Genomic DNA, 16,452 nt, shown 5'->3' on the forward strand with positions numbered 1-16,452 from the left:
TGTAACCTGTCTAGGTCCGATTGCAGCCTATTCCTCCCTTCTAGTGTGCCCACATCCCCCCACATCTTAGTGTCATCAGCAAATTTGAACAGGGTGCTTTTTACCCCCTCATCCAAGTCACTAATGAAGATGTTGAACAGCGTGGGCCCAAGGACCGAGCCCTGCGGAACCCCACTGCCCACATCCCTTCAAGTCGAAAATGACCCATTCACCACCACTGTCTGGGTGCAGCCCTCCAGCCAGTTGGCGACCCATTTAACTGTGTAGGTGTTGACACCACAGTCCCCCAGTTTCTTAATGAGAATGGGGTGAGAGACAGTGTCGAAGGCCTTCCAAAAGTCCAGGAAGACTATGTCCACTGCTACCCCTGCATCTAAGGACTGTCAGCTGGTCTGGACTGTGTTGCTACAGCTGGAGCTAAATGAGACGCTGCTCTCCTAGCAGCCAGGCAGGAGGCCAAGACTGTGGCCAGCTGGAGTCAGTAGCAGGGTTAGGTCGGCCAGTCAGAGTCCCAGGCAGATGTGGCCCACTAGGCAATTAGCCCAGGCTGGGCTATCTGTTAAGGCCCCTGACACAGTTTCACTGACATGACTGCACAGGTGTAAGTGAGAAATGAATTCAGCTCAATATGTAATTTTCATTTGACTTCTTGGAACATGCAGTGCCCGGTGTAATGAAAACTTTTGAAGTCAACTGTCTTGGTAAGTGTTACATAATTTGACATTGATGAATTAAAGCCATTTAAATTTTAGATGTTGTTTTAAACTTTGATTAATCTCCTTTTAGGTTTTGACAAATCAGAAACTTACAGTTCTTTTAGGAGCATGTGATAAAATTGGAAGGCTTCAGAATTGACTTTGAAACAAAACTGAGCACATAATGATGTTTATCAAAGAAAGTGGCGGTATTTTAAGCATAGGACTGACTGGAGGGTCCTCCTGGGGCAGCAAATCAAGCCCCTTGCATTCTCAGGCAGATATGTACCTAAAGAATCCCTAAAATCACTTTAAACCCTCATGCACATTTATAAGACACAATACCTGAAACACAAAAAATGCCCTGTATTTGGAGACTTGCCTAATTTATGGGGGCTGCCTGATCTCATGGTCAGAATGTGGTCCTGGGCAGCCATTTCACAGGTGGAGCATTGTAGCCCCCCAACACTTCTGACTGGCCGAGGGGATGCAGTGGCCCCACCCTTTGCTGCTGACTGGTTGTCAGGGCTGCCTATCATGTGGCCCTGCCCGTCACCACTAATTGGCTGCAAGGGGTGTCCATCATGCAGCCCCATCCCTCACCGCCAATTGGACACAGTAGTCCAGGTGAGGTTTCATCAGTGCTCAATAAAGTGGAAGAATCACTTCCTTTCATTTGCAGGTGACACTTTTGTTAATACAACTTGTTTCAAAAAAGGCCAACAGCATAATAAGAGCACACTTTTGGCTCATATTCAGCTTATGGTCTACTGTAACCCTCAAGTCCTTTTCTGCAGTACTGCAGTGTAATCCAGTCTGTATTTGTGCATGCAGTTATTCTGTCCCCACTGCAAGACTTTGCACTTGTCCTTGCTGAATCTAATTTTATTGATTGTAGATCATTTTTTGCCAGTTTAACCAGGTCATTCTGGATCCTAGCCCTACCATCCATAGTATCTATAACCCATCCAACTTGATGCCATCTGCAAATTTGCTAAGCATGTACTTAATCCCATCATTCAAATAATTAATGAAGGTATTAAACAGTACTGGACTCAGGAGACACCTCTGGGGAACCCCACTTGATATCTTCTCCCAACTATATATTGAGCCATTGATGATTACTTGTTAAGCACAGTGATACAACCAGTTTTGTATCCATGTTCTATTACTTTTGTCTAATCTGTATTTAACTTAGCTTGTTAATGAGATTGTCATGAGAGATGTCAAAAAAGTCAAGGTATATTAGATCCACTGCTCTTCCTCAATTCACAGAGCCTGCCACCGTATTAAAGAAAGACATCAGGTTGGTCAGTCATGATTTGGTCTTGGTGAATCCATGCTGGATGTGCCTGATCACCTAGAGAAGACCAAGGTGCTTCATAATAGATTTCTTGAGGACCTGCTCCATTATCTTTCCAGGTATTGAGGTCATACTGGTCCTTAATTCCCTGGATCCTCCTTCCTTCTTCCCCTTAGGAACTTGATCTCTATCATTTTGTGATCGCTGTCACCCAAGGTACCTTCTGCCTTCACAATTACTAAACATCACAGTCAAAGGCCATTGGCAAGGTTGCATGTATTTGGAAAATTAATATTTTTGTTTCCAGAGCTGATAGTTCTATAACTTTTCCAGGATTGTATAAAGTCTGTCTGTATTTGTGAATTACGAGGTAGGTCATGTTCTAGTCCAGTGATTCTTAACCTTTTTAGACTTGAGGCACACCTCATTAAATTCAGCAACCTCTCAAAAATGCCTGCTTTTAGCTTTCTCTTATTTTTTTGACTATGGAAAAATAATAGACTTCTGTTGCAAAGAACTTGGAAAGCCCACAAAGGTCAGAGTATGTTTGACACTATGGATTCCTAGGTTTGCACACCTAACAGTGTTAATATTGTATGGTACCCAATGGCATCCTTAAGATCACATGGCACCCTGGTTAAGCATGTCTCCTATGAGCACATATAAAGTATGTCTTCAGCAAAGAGCAGTCTTTTTCAGGAAAAATACTTTGAAAGCAACAATCAGGTGATTCAAATTTACAAAAAACTTTTCTTCCTTCACTGTGTGACTTTCTGCATTTCCAAAAGAACTAGCAATGAAAAATATCATGGTATCCTTTAAAAAGATTAACAGGAGGTCTTTTATGTTACCATACCTGTAAAATTCTCTACTTGGGTGATGGAAAATGATGGAGCAGGCAAACAGCAATGGAAAATGGAAATGATACTAGATTAGCTACCTCAAACCAAAATATTTTTGTAAACTTTTGTTCTTTTGAGTCAACATTTCTGATATAAATAATTTATAATAGCCTTAGAGACCTAAAGCTTTATTTGTGAGAATGGAAATTAGTATTTACCTCTAAAGTGAGGGCCAGACAATATGGTTTCCAATAACAAAACATCTCTGAAGACCTCTTGTTTTCTTTATTTTGGGAGTGTTATGATAGAGTTGCAGTTTTCACTTCAAGGATAAAAGAAATTTCTATGGATATGACCAATGATAAAATTTATTTTGTTGGACTGTAGGATCTTTCCCACCACTAGGTTTTCCCTAAGGATTTATATCTGTTTTGAAAACAAAATGGAATAAACTCTGTTTCCTTGAACTTGAATATTGTTGTGGCTTTTTTGATTTGTTTTCTTTAGTGTTCTTATGACAGGGGCCATGTAACCATGGCAGTTTGATCCTGATGCTGCCCAGTATGCTCTGCAGCCCCCTCAGTCTGCATGGAGACAGGTGGCATCAGTGCACAGGGTAGTTCTGATTGGTTGACCCAGATTTCTCAGTGTGCCCATCTCCACTCAATGACCCAATCCCGTGCTGCCTTTGCCCGGGTAAATGGTCTTATTTGCCTCTTGTGAAGACCCTGGAAAACTCCTCGATGACCTTCTGGGTGACCCACAAATTCACCTGCCACGACTTCGGATGGTTCTTCAGTGGAGGGGGTCTCCTTGGAGGATGCCTCCAGAGTTATCATGTGTCCTGGTGAATGCCTACGGGCCTCCAACCTCTCTTACACCCCGGCCATGCACCAACCTAACTAGATGGGCTTCCAGATTTTTTGTGATTGGCCCCTCTGATGTCTTCCCTGGTTCCCACATCCTACTCTGCAGACCAATGCCTTGAACTTCAGCCAAAGCTGGTGGGCCTGATAACACTCTGTCTTTGGTACTATCCCTGTCAACGTCCTGTGTGTTCCACAGCAAATGTTGTTGGTTGCCACCATGTTCTCACATCATCTACTGCCTCTGAGTGGTGTCTCTAATCCCCTGAGCCTGGTATAGTGCACCAGGCTACCCTACTCTAGGTAGGAACTGAAAATAAATCTAACTGAGAAAGGAAGGCATGAGCTGGACGCTCACCCCTGGTGAAGCCCCACACTGCAGGGCCCTCATGTAATAAAAGGATTCACGACAAAAGAGAACGCAATGAGGGAGAAACAAAAAGGAAATGCAAAATAAAAAGGGGCAACCATGGGGGGAACCCCGTGCCCCCTTCACCCCTAGACTGCGCGTCCCCTGGGCTGGGGCCCCCGTCTTTGTCCTTAGCTGGGGTCTCTCTGATCCCCTCCAGGGTCTGCCTCTATCCTAAAGCTGCAGCACCTGCCACCTCCCTGCCGGCTTGCCTGACCCCCACCGGTCTTCCCTGGTACGGGGATTCCCACAATCCCTACGGCCGACACCACTGCTGGCTCCACTACCGGCCCTTTTTATCCTCGCTGGTCTTCCCTGGCATGGAGATCCTCAGAAGCTCCCACTGCTGCTGGCCTCCCCACCAGCTCAATTGATCTTCGCCAGTCTTCCCTGTCATGACGATCCTCTGTGGCTCCCGATGCTGCTGCTGCAGCTGTTGGACTTGCCGGTTGGGCGTGCTCCACTCTGCGATTTCCCGCTGCTCCTCCTCCACTTGGCGTGGCACCGCCTGCGCTCCTGGGACCGGTTTTTATCTTTGCCAGGTGACGTCTCTTTGTGACGTCACCCGGCTCCATCTGGAGATAAGCGCAGCTGATAAACCGCATGGGCGGTTAATCCTAGCTGTTCCTGGATTATTGTTTTCCTGGGACTGCCATTTTTGCCCTGAGAGAAAAATCTTGATCATCTCTATGCACATGGTTTCTCCTGGGAGAGCAGCAGTTCTTCCAGGAGAAACTGAATGGCTGTACATGGCCTATATAACTCCAAAATATATTGTGCTTGGTTTTATCATATAGGTCATACAATCCATTTTTAAAAAAATATAGTTTAGAAAATTTCACTTTTGAATATATTTTGCCTCAGAAGCTATTTTTTTAATGAATACCAACCAACATTACTGATTTATTACTTCTTGTAATGCAACAGATTTGCCAGATTCAATTCTGTTTGAATTTGTTTGACTAAAATTGCTCTTGTTATATCTTAGTCTTCACCAGATAAATCCCGTTTGAAAAGTTGCTTAATTCATGAAGACAAATATAAACAAATATGTTAAAAATATATATTTGCACATAGAAAGCGTATATTATTGCATACTTTGATGGGTTGCCAGCAGTTGACATTCCAAGGGATAGTTTTTAACATCAGTGTTCTGAACAGTCCTTATTTTTTATCTTACTAAAATATTTGCAGCTGTAGAAACAACCTTTATTTTTGCCAGAGATTAGCTGTTTGAAAAGAATTTTTACTTTACAAAGGAGCTGGTTGCTAGATTGGTAGAGCTTTTCCTTTTATTATTTGTATGGGTGTTAACAAGGATTACTTTCATCTTCAAATAGATGCAACACCTAAGTCTTTATTAAACCCTAAGCATTTAATAAAGATGCTGTAGCTTTTTATTGCTGTCTCATCCCTCTTCTACCAGCATGATATAGGTAGGACTGTGGAGCCCAGAAAGTGGTGCAGGAGAAAACACTGAACAGTAATTGTACTGAAGTTTTTGTTCATTTGACTTCTATTCTAAAAAAGTACCTTCTTATCCAGGAGATAAATTCACAGTAAAATCTGCATATTTTCATAACAAAAATACCACTTTCAGACTTCTAATTCCTGTTTACACTAAAGAGACAATACTTACAGCTGAGATGGATGGATTCTGTTCTGCATTTTGCACCATTAACAGATGGTGCAAATTTTGGAAGGTCTGGCAAAATTCATCCAGTTATAAGTCTTATTCCACTGACAATAATGGGGACGTACAGTTTAAGTGAGAACATAATTTAATCTGTGGAATTTTATTGCTCATGGTGACATGTGAGAATGGAAAAACCCAGTTTGGCTTGCAGATCTGAGGCTGAAGTGGGAGGAAAGAGCCTGATAAACTTGTAAATGTAGCAAATTAAATGAGGAATTTGTGACGCACAATAAATATGGAATCCCACTACACAATTTAAAAAAAAAAAGCCATTTAAGGGAGTGTAGCAAATAATTCCTGATGTTTGTTGCATGGCAAGACCTTATGCTGATGCTAATTTATTTTGAATTACTACTTCTGCTATACTGCAAACAGCAGATGGGAGGAGTACATACATATTGTAAGCAAAATAACATTAAGTAAGCTTGAGTTGAGATGCTTTTTTATTTTTAATCTAATACCGCATAGTAAAAACACAATGGGCGTAGTTTTAAGTTGATTTTATATAAATAGTAAGCCACATAATGACAGTTAACCTGTATTCTAAACATGGAACAGAAAACAGTGAAGTAACGTCTAGATCAGTTCTATGGAAGTAAAAGCAGCCTTTGAGGGATATAGTGAAGGAAACTTAGTACTATAAGGTGATAACTGTAGGATTGGTGTGTAATTACTTCAACCTGATTTACAGGAAGTTTGTAGAAATTGAAAGAAAAATCACTGAGAGGTGTCTTGTGCTCTTAGTATGTACCAAACCATAAAATATCAGTACTTACTTCAGTATTAGATGAACATACAGTGTCTTGACATGGTTCATTACACTTTTAATTAAGAGCTCTTTTTCTTGCAGATGTTTTCTTTTACTCAGCTATTACATTAGAGTTTGCTGTTAACAGCACAATAGTGGGGAAAAAAGGAACCGGGGTTCTGGTGACTTTTTGTTGCATGATCAGCCCCTTGAAAGTACTCTACAGCCAGGCCCTGACAGGAATTCATGGCTGCAGAGCACTTTAAAAGTGTCTGCTCACACAAAAAATTAACCCTCATATAAGGAGCGTTCAGATGATGCTCCAAAGCAGAGCATCTTCATTAACTTCTGTCAGTCCCTGTGTGCGAGCAGAACTGTCTGCAGGAAGGGGAGAGGGGGAAGTTAGGAGGAGGGAGCTGCGGGCCAGGGTTTGCCAAGCCTTCCCTGAAGGGGGTGGGGAGTAAATTGGATTCCCCCTGTGTCGGGACTCTCCAATCTACCCACCCCCACTCTAGTGCAGGCTGGGCAATTCCCAGCCTGCAGCTGTCTCCCCCCTCTCTTCCCCTCCCATCCTACAGACAGCACCAGAGCTGGGAGGGTGGGCAGGGCTAGGGGAGAGAGTCTGCATACAGACCGTCTCTCTCTTCTGGATTGGCTCTGACGTGTAGCTTGATTTTTTTTTTTTTTTTCCATCCCCCCAACTGAAACAATGAATGTCTGTTGGGTCAGGGGGCCAGGGGATCGCTGTAGCTCATAGTGCTTTCTGTGAAGTACTGTGAGTTACAGTGGGGATCTGCATGTCTGTCAGCACCCAGATTTTCATTGTGAATTAGTACAGGTGGCTTATTCTGACTCCAAAAATAATCTGCCTGATTAGTAAAGAGCAAAGAGAATGAGAAGATGCTAAACCTACATGTTGTCAAATTTTGCCAAAGTCTTTTTATAGGCATTTTTCTAGCTGTTGCTCATATGTAGGGGATGTTTTCAACTTATAGGTTAACAACAACTTGACAGTGATAAATGATTAGTTAACAAAATTAATTGATGATATGTCAATTTTATATCATCAGTTGCAGAGTTCCTAGCTCTTGTTACAGAGGTGATTGTAGGGCAGAAATAAGTGACTTATTCTTAAGTTTTCATTTCCCTTGTTATTGTTGTCTGTAATATATAAATCAAAACATGCTTGTGGAAGATGAAATGTCTTTTGTTTTCCAGAAGTTGAAATTAAAATAGCACTAATGGAGTATGCTTCAAGACAAGGCAAGAAAAAACTCCTGGGAGATGGCATGAAAATGTAGGGAAGAACATTCCCTGCATGAACATGTGAAAACATAGGATAAGTGTGGGACTTTGATAAGCATCCATTTGAATTAGGAGCACTAGTCTCATTGAAAGTCTGTGGTGCTTTTCAAAACTCCACCTAAATTCCTATTACAGGATCATCTGTATGCACCACTTCAGAGGGACTTTCGTGAAACTGTCAGGAGAAACTGTTAACTTTAAGTAATCATTGTGGTTCTTCACATGGTTCTTCCTCTCCCCTTATATAATGTAATATGGTAATTGAGATCCAGCTGGACCCTTGTATTAAATATTAGGGCTGTGCGAAGTTTCAGGTGGTGATTCAATTCGGAGGAGACTCGTCGGCCGAATCTCTGAATCCAAATCGAATCAGAGGACCAATTTAAAGGTCCGAATCGATTCAAAGCTCTCCAAATCTTTGGAAAAGATTCAGAGAGCTTTGATGATTTGGGCAGTCCCTGGTGGCTGCAGCAGGGAATGACTCCAAGCTGGTAAGTAGGGGGTGGGGCTCAGGGGGGACCCCTGCCAGCCCCCATCCCTTGCCTGCTCTGCCCCAGGCCCCCCCATGGCTGCCCTTGCCCCAGTTCCCAGCATTCTAGAAAAAAGCCCCACTCAGCAGATGCAGTGGGGGGAAGCAGGGATCACCCCCCGCCCAGCAGCACCCCCTGAGTCAGGGCTGTTTTTTTCCCCCCCCAAGTGCTGGGAGATGGAGCGAGTGGGGCAGCCATTGCCAGGCTAGCAGGGGTGGGCCTGGCTGATTTGGAGATTCGGCAGCAGCAAAATCTCAAAATCAGATTCAGCTGAATTGATTCTGGACGGTGATTCAAATCACCGAATCAAATCACTGTCCCCCGAATTGGCCGAATCTGAAGTGAATACTAGCCGCTTCGCACAGGTCTATTAAATATTTCACCCCTTATTAATTTAAAAACAAAGGATATGATAGATGGGCCTTTGCAGCTGTGGTGTATGTAGTTTTGTGAATTATAAAGATTATGTATTTCTGGTTCTTTCTCTGCTTGGCAGGGTCCACACCTCTGAAGTTAAATGCTGAAACTGAAGCTATGAGCGAAAAAACTGAACTGGCATTATTGGTCATTATATATGGATTATAGTATCATCCAGAAGCCTGTACTGATATTTATAAATATGCTTCTTTTTAAAATATGAATAGTAATAATCAGTCCCTATTCCAAACAGTTTACAGTCTAAGAAGATAAGGTGACTGAAAGGGTGGAGATATTATCCTCACTTTACAGAGAAGGAGGGAAGGCACAGAGTAAAATTAAATTACACAGATGCTTTGTGGTAGAGCCAGGAATGTCTTCCAAATCCCAACCTACTGCCTTTATTACAAGAACAAATGTCTCCTTTTTGAAGGATGGATGACAGCTTTAGCAGGAAACCTTCTATTCTCTTAGGTTTGAGATTACTTTGTTTCCTTATTGCTTGTTTTTCTCCTCCTAAATAGGGAGAAATTTCATTTAACTTAAAGTACATTCCTTATTAGGAACCTGGAAAAAGAAGTAGTTCCTTTTTGGTCTAACAAAGCTTGGATATATTAACTGTGAGGGCATGCTGCATGGTGAATGTATTTTATTATGCTTTCCTTGAGGAATAAAATTAATTGGAGTTGAGGGAGGGAGAATATCTATCATGGTGGAGGAGGAAGATATGTGGATACTTACAGCAACAGAACATAGCAAAAAACTTTAAAAAAAAGTCTCCCCAAGAGGCAAACCAAAAGTAAGTTAACTGCTTTCTTAGATAGGAATATCTCCATTCTTTTGTAAATAAAGGCTTTTTATGCCATTTTAGATTGATATAGATTTAGATTTATTTCTTAAAACCTTTCTTTTATAAAATATTAAGAACTGAATAGTAAAGGTGAAAACATCCTTTGTGTATGACTTAGTATTTGATGACTCTTCTTTTTTGCTGAAACACTTGTACATCAAAGGATAGTGCAACCAAACCAGTTGATTAGCAAATAAAGAAGTATTCAAATAGCATTAGAAAACGGTGTTAGGAATCCCAGATGCCTGCATCCAACATGAGAAGTTGAAAAAGGTATCTTAAAACTGGGTTACACTCTACCACACAACTGGTATGTTCTCACTGGTAGAGGAAGTGAAAGTGAGGGTGCTATCATTGCCTTTGCTAGAACGCATTGTGTAGGTTGTAAATGGTTACAAAGGTATAACTGGGGAGAGCTATTCTAGTTTCATGAGTGCATCAGAACCTGCCCATTACTAGGCTTAGTTATTAGACAAGGGGCTGGAGAGGAGATCCTAATTGTACACAAATGTAATTTTTAAAATAATAAATGTTATGCATGGCTACCAATATTTTTAATGATGCGAGTTACCGTGTGGGTTATAGTCCTAAACCATTTGTTTATTTGTTATATTTCAACAAGTTATTCAACCCATGGCTTAGTTTCCTCTGCTACAAATTCTAAACAGTATTTGCTCACAGTTGAAAACTAAAAGCACAATGGAACTATAAAATGGTGTTTAAGATGCTCGTTTTTACAAATATAATCATAGATGTATCATTGTAATATATTGAGGGAGATAAGTTTCAGAATACATTGAGCCTGTAAATATTACCTGGTTAAATACATTTTGGACTGGTGTTTCAATTGATTGCAAGTTTCTGTTGAGTAACTTGTATTCTCTTTTTGGTATTGTTTTGGATATGGTACAAAGACAAAATGCAGCTGGCATGCTTTTCAGGGTTGTGGACATTACTGGGAATGATGGGTGGTCGTCCCTAGAAATTGGTCCAACATGTTTCAACAATTCTGTAGAGTTGCCTCTTTCCTTTGACTCTCAATCCATATTAAAACAGTGTTTCCTAAGGTGAAAAGAGAAGTCTGTCAGGAATACAGCCAGTTGAAACAAAGCAGAAAGAAATCTAAGGTGTCTCTTTAGCACTTGAAATATGCACCCATTTCTTTTTGGCTCATTTTCCTCCCAGTATTGAGGTTGAATGTGACAGCAAAGAATGCAAACAGTAAATGCTTCTCCCTATCTCTTCTTGCAGGCCTAAACAGCAACAGCAGAACACGTTTTCTCTCTTTCCTTCTTCTAAAGGCTGGAATTTCAGAGGGGTAAGTTTGGGATTTTATTTTGTTTTGTTTATGTTCTTTCCAACTCTCACTTCCTTTTCACCCCACCTCATTGCACTTTACAATTACGATCAGAGAGACAGAATACAGGAAGTTTAAAATCTTCAGGCTGTTAAAAAGCCTCTCTACCTACAATTTGTATATGTGTAATATTTGGAATTCATATTGGAGCTCAGGGGATTGTGTTGTAATTAGAGTGGGGTAACATGATTGTTGTGTTTTTTTCTTTTGAAACCTGCCTCTGTTTGTTAGAATTGCCCAAAAACCATATTGTATAATCGATTATGAGCAAGGGAAGCCAGGTGGTTCTGGGTTCTGTTACTGTTCTGCCAATGATTGATCTGATCAGGTTATGTAACTCTTTTTAGACATTCACTTTAAGATCATGTTAAGATCACAGTGATGACTCGCAAGAAACTGCTCTTATATGCAAGACAAGATCTGGAAGAAAGATGTGCCTCTTGCATACCATATCTAAAACATTTAGGCCTCCATTCTACAAAGCGCTTATGTCACGTGTTTCATTCTATTCCTGTTCAACAAAGCAGTTAAACGTGTGTGTCACAGAGCGGGGTCCTGGGGGTGGCTGTGTTCTCCCCTAGCACCCCCTACCATGCCAAGTTTACTTCAAGCACCCTCAAATCTCGCCCGCCACGTCTTGAACTTAAATATTAAAGGGAGGCTGCCTTTCGTTCTCTTGGTCATGGATTTCTCCTGCTGTCACTTGTTCTTTTAATGGGGTTCCCATGCACGCTGGCCTTATTGGCAATGCATAGCTCCAACCGCCCCGTACCACACCCCAAGCCTCGCAGATGTATCGGACGTTGTTTCATCTGTTTCACTCTCGGTGCCCTCTGGCACTCAGGCTCTCCGCAGCCCCTTGTCTCTCTCGGCGCCTTCTGGCACTCGGGCTCTCTGCAGCCCCTTGTCTCTCTTGGCGCCCTCTGGCGCTCGGGCTCTCTGCAGCCCCTTGTCTCTCACCCTGCGCCCCACAGGCGCTCTGGCTTGTCTCGCAACTGCGCCCCACAGGCGCTTAACAATCGCTGCCCCCTTTGCTCTGGGGCCTTCTCGCGCTGCCCCCTTTGCTCTGGGGCCTTCTCGCTCAGGTGTCCAAAGCCATGCCTGGCCCCCAACTCTCCTTCTCGGGTCTCGAATCCCCGCAGATGGGCTCAGGTGGCTGTAGCCATGCCTGGCCCCTTTGCTCTAAGGCTGGGGTCTGCACACCCCAAAAATGCTGCACCCACTCTGGCGCCTTTCTCGCTGCCCCCCTGTCTGGGGCTGGGGTTCCCACGCCGCTGTGGGTCCCCTATTGAGGCCTCCTCCAACCCCTAATAGCTTCACCCAAACCACTGGTTGTAAACAGTAAATAGAAAGCTCAAGCCCCTAGGCTGCAACATAAATTCAAGCCGCTTGGCTATAACAGTCCCACCACATCAGGAGTGCTCTATCCTTCCCCCAGTCTCAAAGCTGTACCTGCAGTCTAGCCTCTCCTCTTTGTTCAGTCCGGCAGAGCTCCCTCCTCTATGGCTGCTGGCAGGGAACTGCCTGGCAGGGAACTGCCTGCCTGGTCTCAGCCTGGGTTTAAATGGGAGCCAGGCCCTTCCCCTTCCTGTCAGCTGACTCCCACCGATTACCCTGGCAACCAGCAGCTAGGCTCCTTACTTGCTGCTCCACATGTAGCAGGCATCTCAGTGTCCTGCTACAATGTGCATGTGTTTTGCACACTTTGCTGTAAGTGTTTTAAATGGGATAGTATAGTTGATTGGTTGAAGTATGTATTCTCATACGGATTCCCTTATTCAATGTTTGTAATAGTAACTTAATAATTAACATGAAAATAATTTGATAAATTTCCTCTTTTTAACTTTTGTCAGTTCTTACATGCATTTACTTTTAGACTGTAAATAGTCAAGCCAGTTTTAATTTTGTCTGTATCCAGTTTTTATTTTTATAAATTTGTTCTCATATCTGAATTAAGGCATTGCAGTAGTGGGATTGCAAATGTTTCAGGGCAGGGGTGTGTTGTTTTACCAAACCCTTTCTCAACGAAACTAAAGTAGTACAACTGTTTCTATAACATTTTAACTGGTTTTAAAATTTAAAACCTAACTTGACTGGAGTGTTCCAAAGCTCTAAATGATCTAGGAAAGCACTCAAATCTGCCTAAAGAGGAGTGGGGCAGTTGGGTGGGTCTAGACTCTAGAGGAAGAAGGAGTAAAGCAGGAGCCAGGAAAGGAAGCATGGGGAGGAGGGAAAGAAGAGATAGGGGAATGTGAAGAGGAAGCAGGGATCTTTGGGGAAGGAATGGAGATAGGGTGGGAAAAGCAGTAAAGTGGCTGAGGGTGGAGAGCAGGGAGCAGGGCTGTTTATAGCAGACTAAAGGAGACTGTTAGTAAAAAAGAAGTCTTTGAATTGCTTAATTTGTTTTAGAAAGCAAAGGTATATGAACATTTTCTGGTACCTTATTTTTAGGGAGGTTTATAAGACTGGCAGAGATATTTAGTGGTGGCAGCTTTTCATAAAATGCAGCTACAGTAACAATTACCAGTATTAAATTCTTGAAAAGGTTTGGGTAGGTACCTCTAAATAAACAAGGAAACACATGCATCAGTAATTTGCCTAACTTGTCTGGAGGCTGAAATACTCAGACAATGGAATACTGGACAAAACAGAGCCAAATTTCTGTCAGCATTTGCAATTCTTTGGAACTAGTTTTACTTTGATGGATGGGAAAAGTATGTTATGAAAAGCTTGGTGAACTGACTTTGGGTCAGTAAGGTTTTGGTACAGAGAGTGAATAAAAAGGAACTTTGATGTCTTTTCAAACAGGAGTAAAATCTTAGTGGGCAAAAGGAAAAGCTGAATTGATGCTGATGACAGCAGTGAGTTTTTGGTGCTGTCACCCTTGGGCTGAATGGGCAAAACTGAGAAGCACTTAATCTGATTTGTTCGGTGCTGATGATTTGTTGAAAACTTTTAGGTTCTCTCTAGATCACATGTTATAATATCAGATTATTTCAACAGCCCCAAATCATGAAAACAGAAGAAAATGGCACAAGCATAAAATTAAAATATTGTGCTCATTCTCTGATCTTCATTTGGCAGTCAGCTCAGTAGTTTAAAACATCTATACCTAACACTATTAAAATGGTTCTGTTAAAGCATCAATCAGCATACACCAACATAAACCACAGAGTGCAATAAGGAAGGACCGGATGTTAAACATTAACCAAAGGAAAATCCTCTTTGCTTCTATCTTCTACTCATAGTTAAATGAATCTGGTTTTCAGGGGAAATTTTTTCCATGTCATTAGCAATTAGAGCCTTGTGGGTAGGGGCCAACAGAATTTCATATTTCTTTTTCTTAATGGGAATTTCCATATCTCTAACAGTCACAAAATGTTACTAAACTTAGTGCTACATGTGTGCAGTCATGCATGTGTGTCTAAGCAAAACAAGACTTTACTTTTCAAGTCGATGACGTTTCATTGTCCATAATGTGAGCACTTTCGGACACCACAGCAGGTCAGTTCCAGAATTTTAGGGAATGTTCTAGGCATCAGTGGCAGATCCCTATCAATTTTTTGGATGTAAACTGGAGGAAACCTGATTTAGAGGAAAACAAGGCCCAGGAATTGCCCAGCACTTTGTGCTCACAGATGCTGCACACACACATCAGAGGTAGCAGCTTCACTTGTTCTTAAAGAGGCCAATTATGGAGCCAGGGCTTTAAAAGACAAAAGTAAGCTTTAGTTGATGGGGTCTAGGGTGGAGATTGAGATTAGTGGGGGAGGCAACATGGGAGAAGGACAACAAAGGCAGAATGATTGGGTTAATGACAACGGGGGAAACAAAAACCTGCAGGTGGAGGAGCAGTGGCAAGTGGTTAGATGCTGAACCAGGAACTCAGAGGACTGTGGGAGGAGGCAGAGAGTTGTGAAAGGAGGGCTGAGGGATCCAGAAGGGAGAGGAGGGCAGAAAAGAGGGAAGTGAGGATCTGGAGAGGAGGAGGAATAGGGAGGAAGCAGCAGTCCCGTGGCAAGTGCTGGACGAAAGTGGGGACCTGGAGTGGGGGGAAGTCTGGGGGAAAGAAGGACCCTGGGTGAGGGACTGAGTAGCAGTGAATACAACTTGGGACACAGAGGCAAGTGGACATGATTGCAGTGCTGAAAAAGTAGGTGGATATGGGTGTAGGGACTTGAAAATTTGGGGGGAGGGGGACAGAGCTGGGACTTCTTATAGCGAATCCTTGGTTTATCAGTTCAGCCTTTGCAAATATTGACTCTGGAAGGAAGAGATTGCTATGTCAGTGGATGGGGAGCAATTCCTGCCAAGGCTTGGTAATAGGATAAAGGATTGTTTTGGTATGAACTTCTGGTGTTGAGTGCAAAGGGATTTAGGAGGCAGGTTAATGAACAACTATGGGGTAAAGGGCTATGTAATCTGGGACATGGGGAAGTCTGCAATTCTCTATAATCTCCATTTCTGCAGCACCCTGTTCCCATTATCTCACCCTCTCCCCCCGCCCCCCCAATCTATCTACTCCCTAAATTGCTGCAGGCAGGGGAATTTCTTTGGCATTCTCTGTTGCTGCCTTAACATTGCAGGCAGCGCTTAACATACCACCATCTTGCATTGAGTGTACCACTTGGCAGTGGCATAACTGGGGGTGGGAGGGTTGATGGGGCAAACAACCCTGGGCACCAATGTGTGTGGGGGAGGGAAGATGTGAAAAAAAAGTGGCCTCTGTTGGCAGCTGTGTGTTCACATTTGTGGTTGTTGTGGCAACCAAAAGTTGCCACTTCTGCTTTGCCCTGAACATCTGGCCACATTCCTACACTGCTGCAGCTTGGCTTATATGAACAATGAAGTGGATGACCTTCTGTCATAAATATATAATACATATATGTAATAGATATGTAAAGTTATATCTATATGTAATAATTACAAACAAAGCATTTTGTTAAAATTAAGTGTGCAGAATTCATCATTCAAACATAAGAAATGCCAGGACTTGATTGGCTTTGTCTTTGTGACCCCTCCTCTGCCCCTTTAAGTATATAATATTGTTTCTAATGATGTGATCATCTGCTTTTTTTTTTTTTTATATGCTCACTGTAGGCGGCAGGAGGGTTCTCAGGAGACTGTGAATCCAAAAAGCTCAAGAATTTGCTTTGAAGAGTCTCAATATTTTCTCTTCTTTTTTTTTTTTTTTTTTTATATGCTCACTGTAGGGGGCAGGGGGGTTCTCAGGAGCCTGTGAATCCAAAAAGCTCAAGAATTGTATGGGTAGAGCCTCAATATTTTCTCTTCTTTTTTTTTTTTTTTTTTTTTTAACCATTTCTCCCCATCGCCTTTATTTCAGCTAAATTTTCTGTACTCTTCTAATTGAAGGAATGGTGGGCCCACTTTGCTGTGAGAGGGACACTGTCACATTATTTAAATAAGGTACTGA

The 16,452-nt window shown here is 42.3% G+C and overlaps 1 protein-coding gene across 1 annotated transcript in view; it reads left to right on the forward strand.

Annotated features, from left to right (window-relative positions):
- Nucleotides 1–16,452, forward strand: part of ARHGEF3 (Rho guanine nucleotide exchange factor 3) — a 348,570-nt gene that overhangs the window by 66,063 nt on the left and 266,055 nt on the right. The window contains exon 3 of the mRNA XM_019504995.1: nucleotides 10,913–10,979. Coding sequence (XP_019360540.1) covers nucleotides 10,913–10,979 — 67 coding nt within the window. The remainder of the gene's footprint in view (nucleotides 1–10,912; nucleotides 10,980–16,452) is intronic.

The sequence above is a fragment of the Gavialis gangeticus genome, unplaced genomic scaffold (genome assembly GCF_001723915.1).
Source record: "Gavialis gangeticus isolate Ggan-Ray unplaced genomic scaffold, GavGan_comp1, whole genome shotgun sequence".
In the NCBI taxonomy this organism is placed as follows: domain Eukaryota; kingdom Metazoa; phylum Chordata; order Crocodylia; family Gavialidae; genus Gavialis; species Gavialis gangeticus.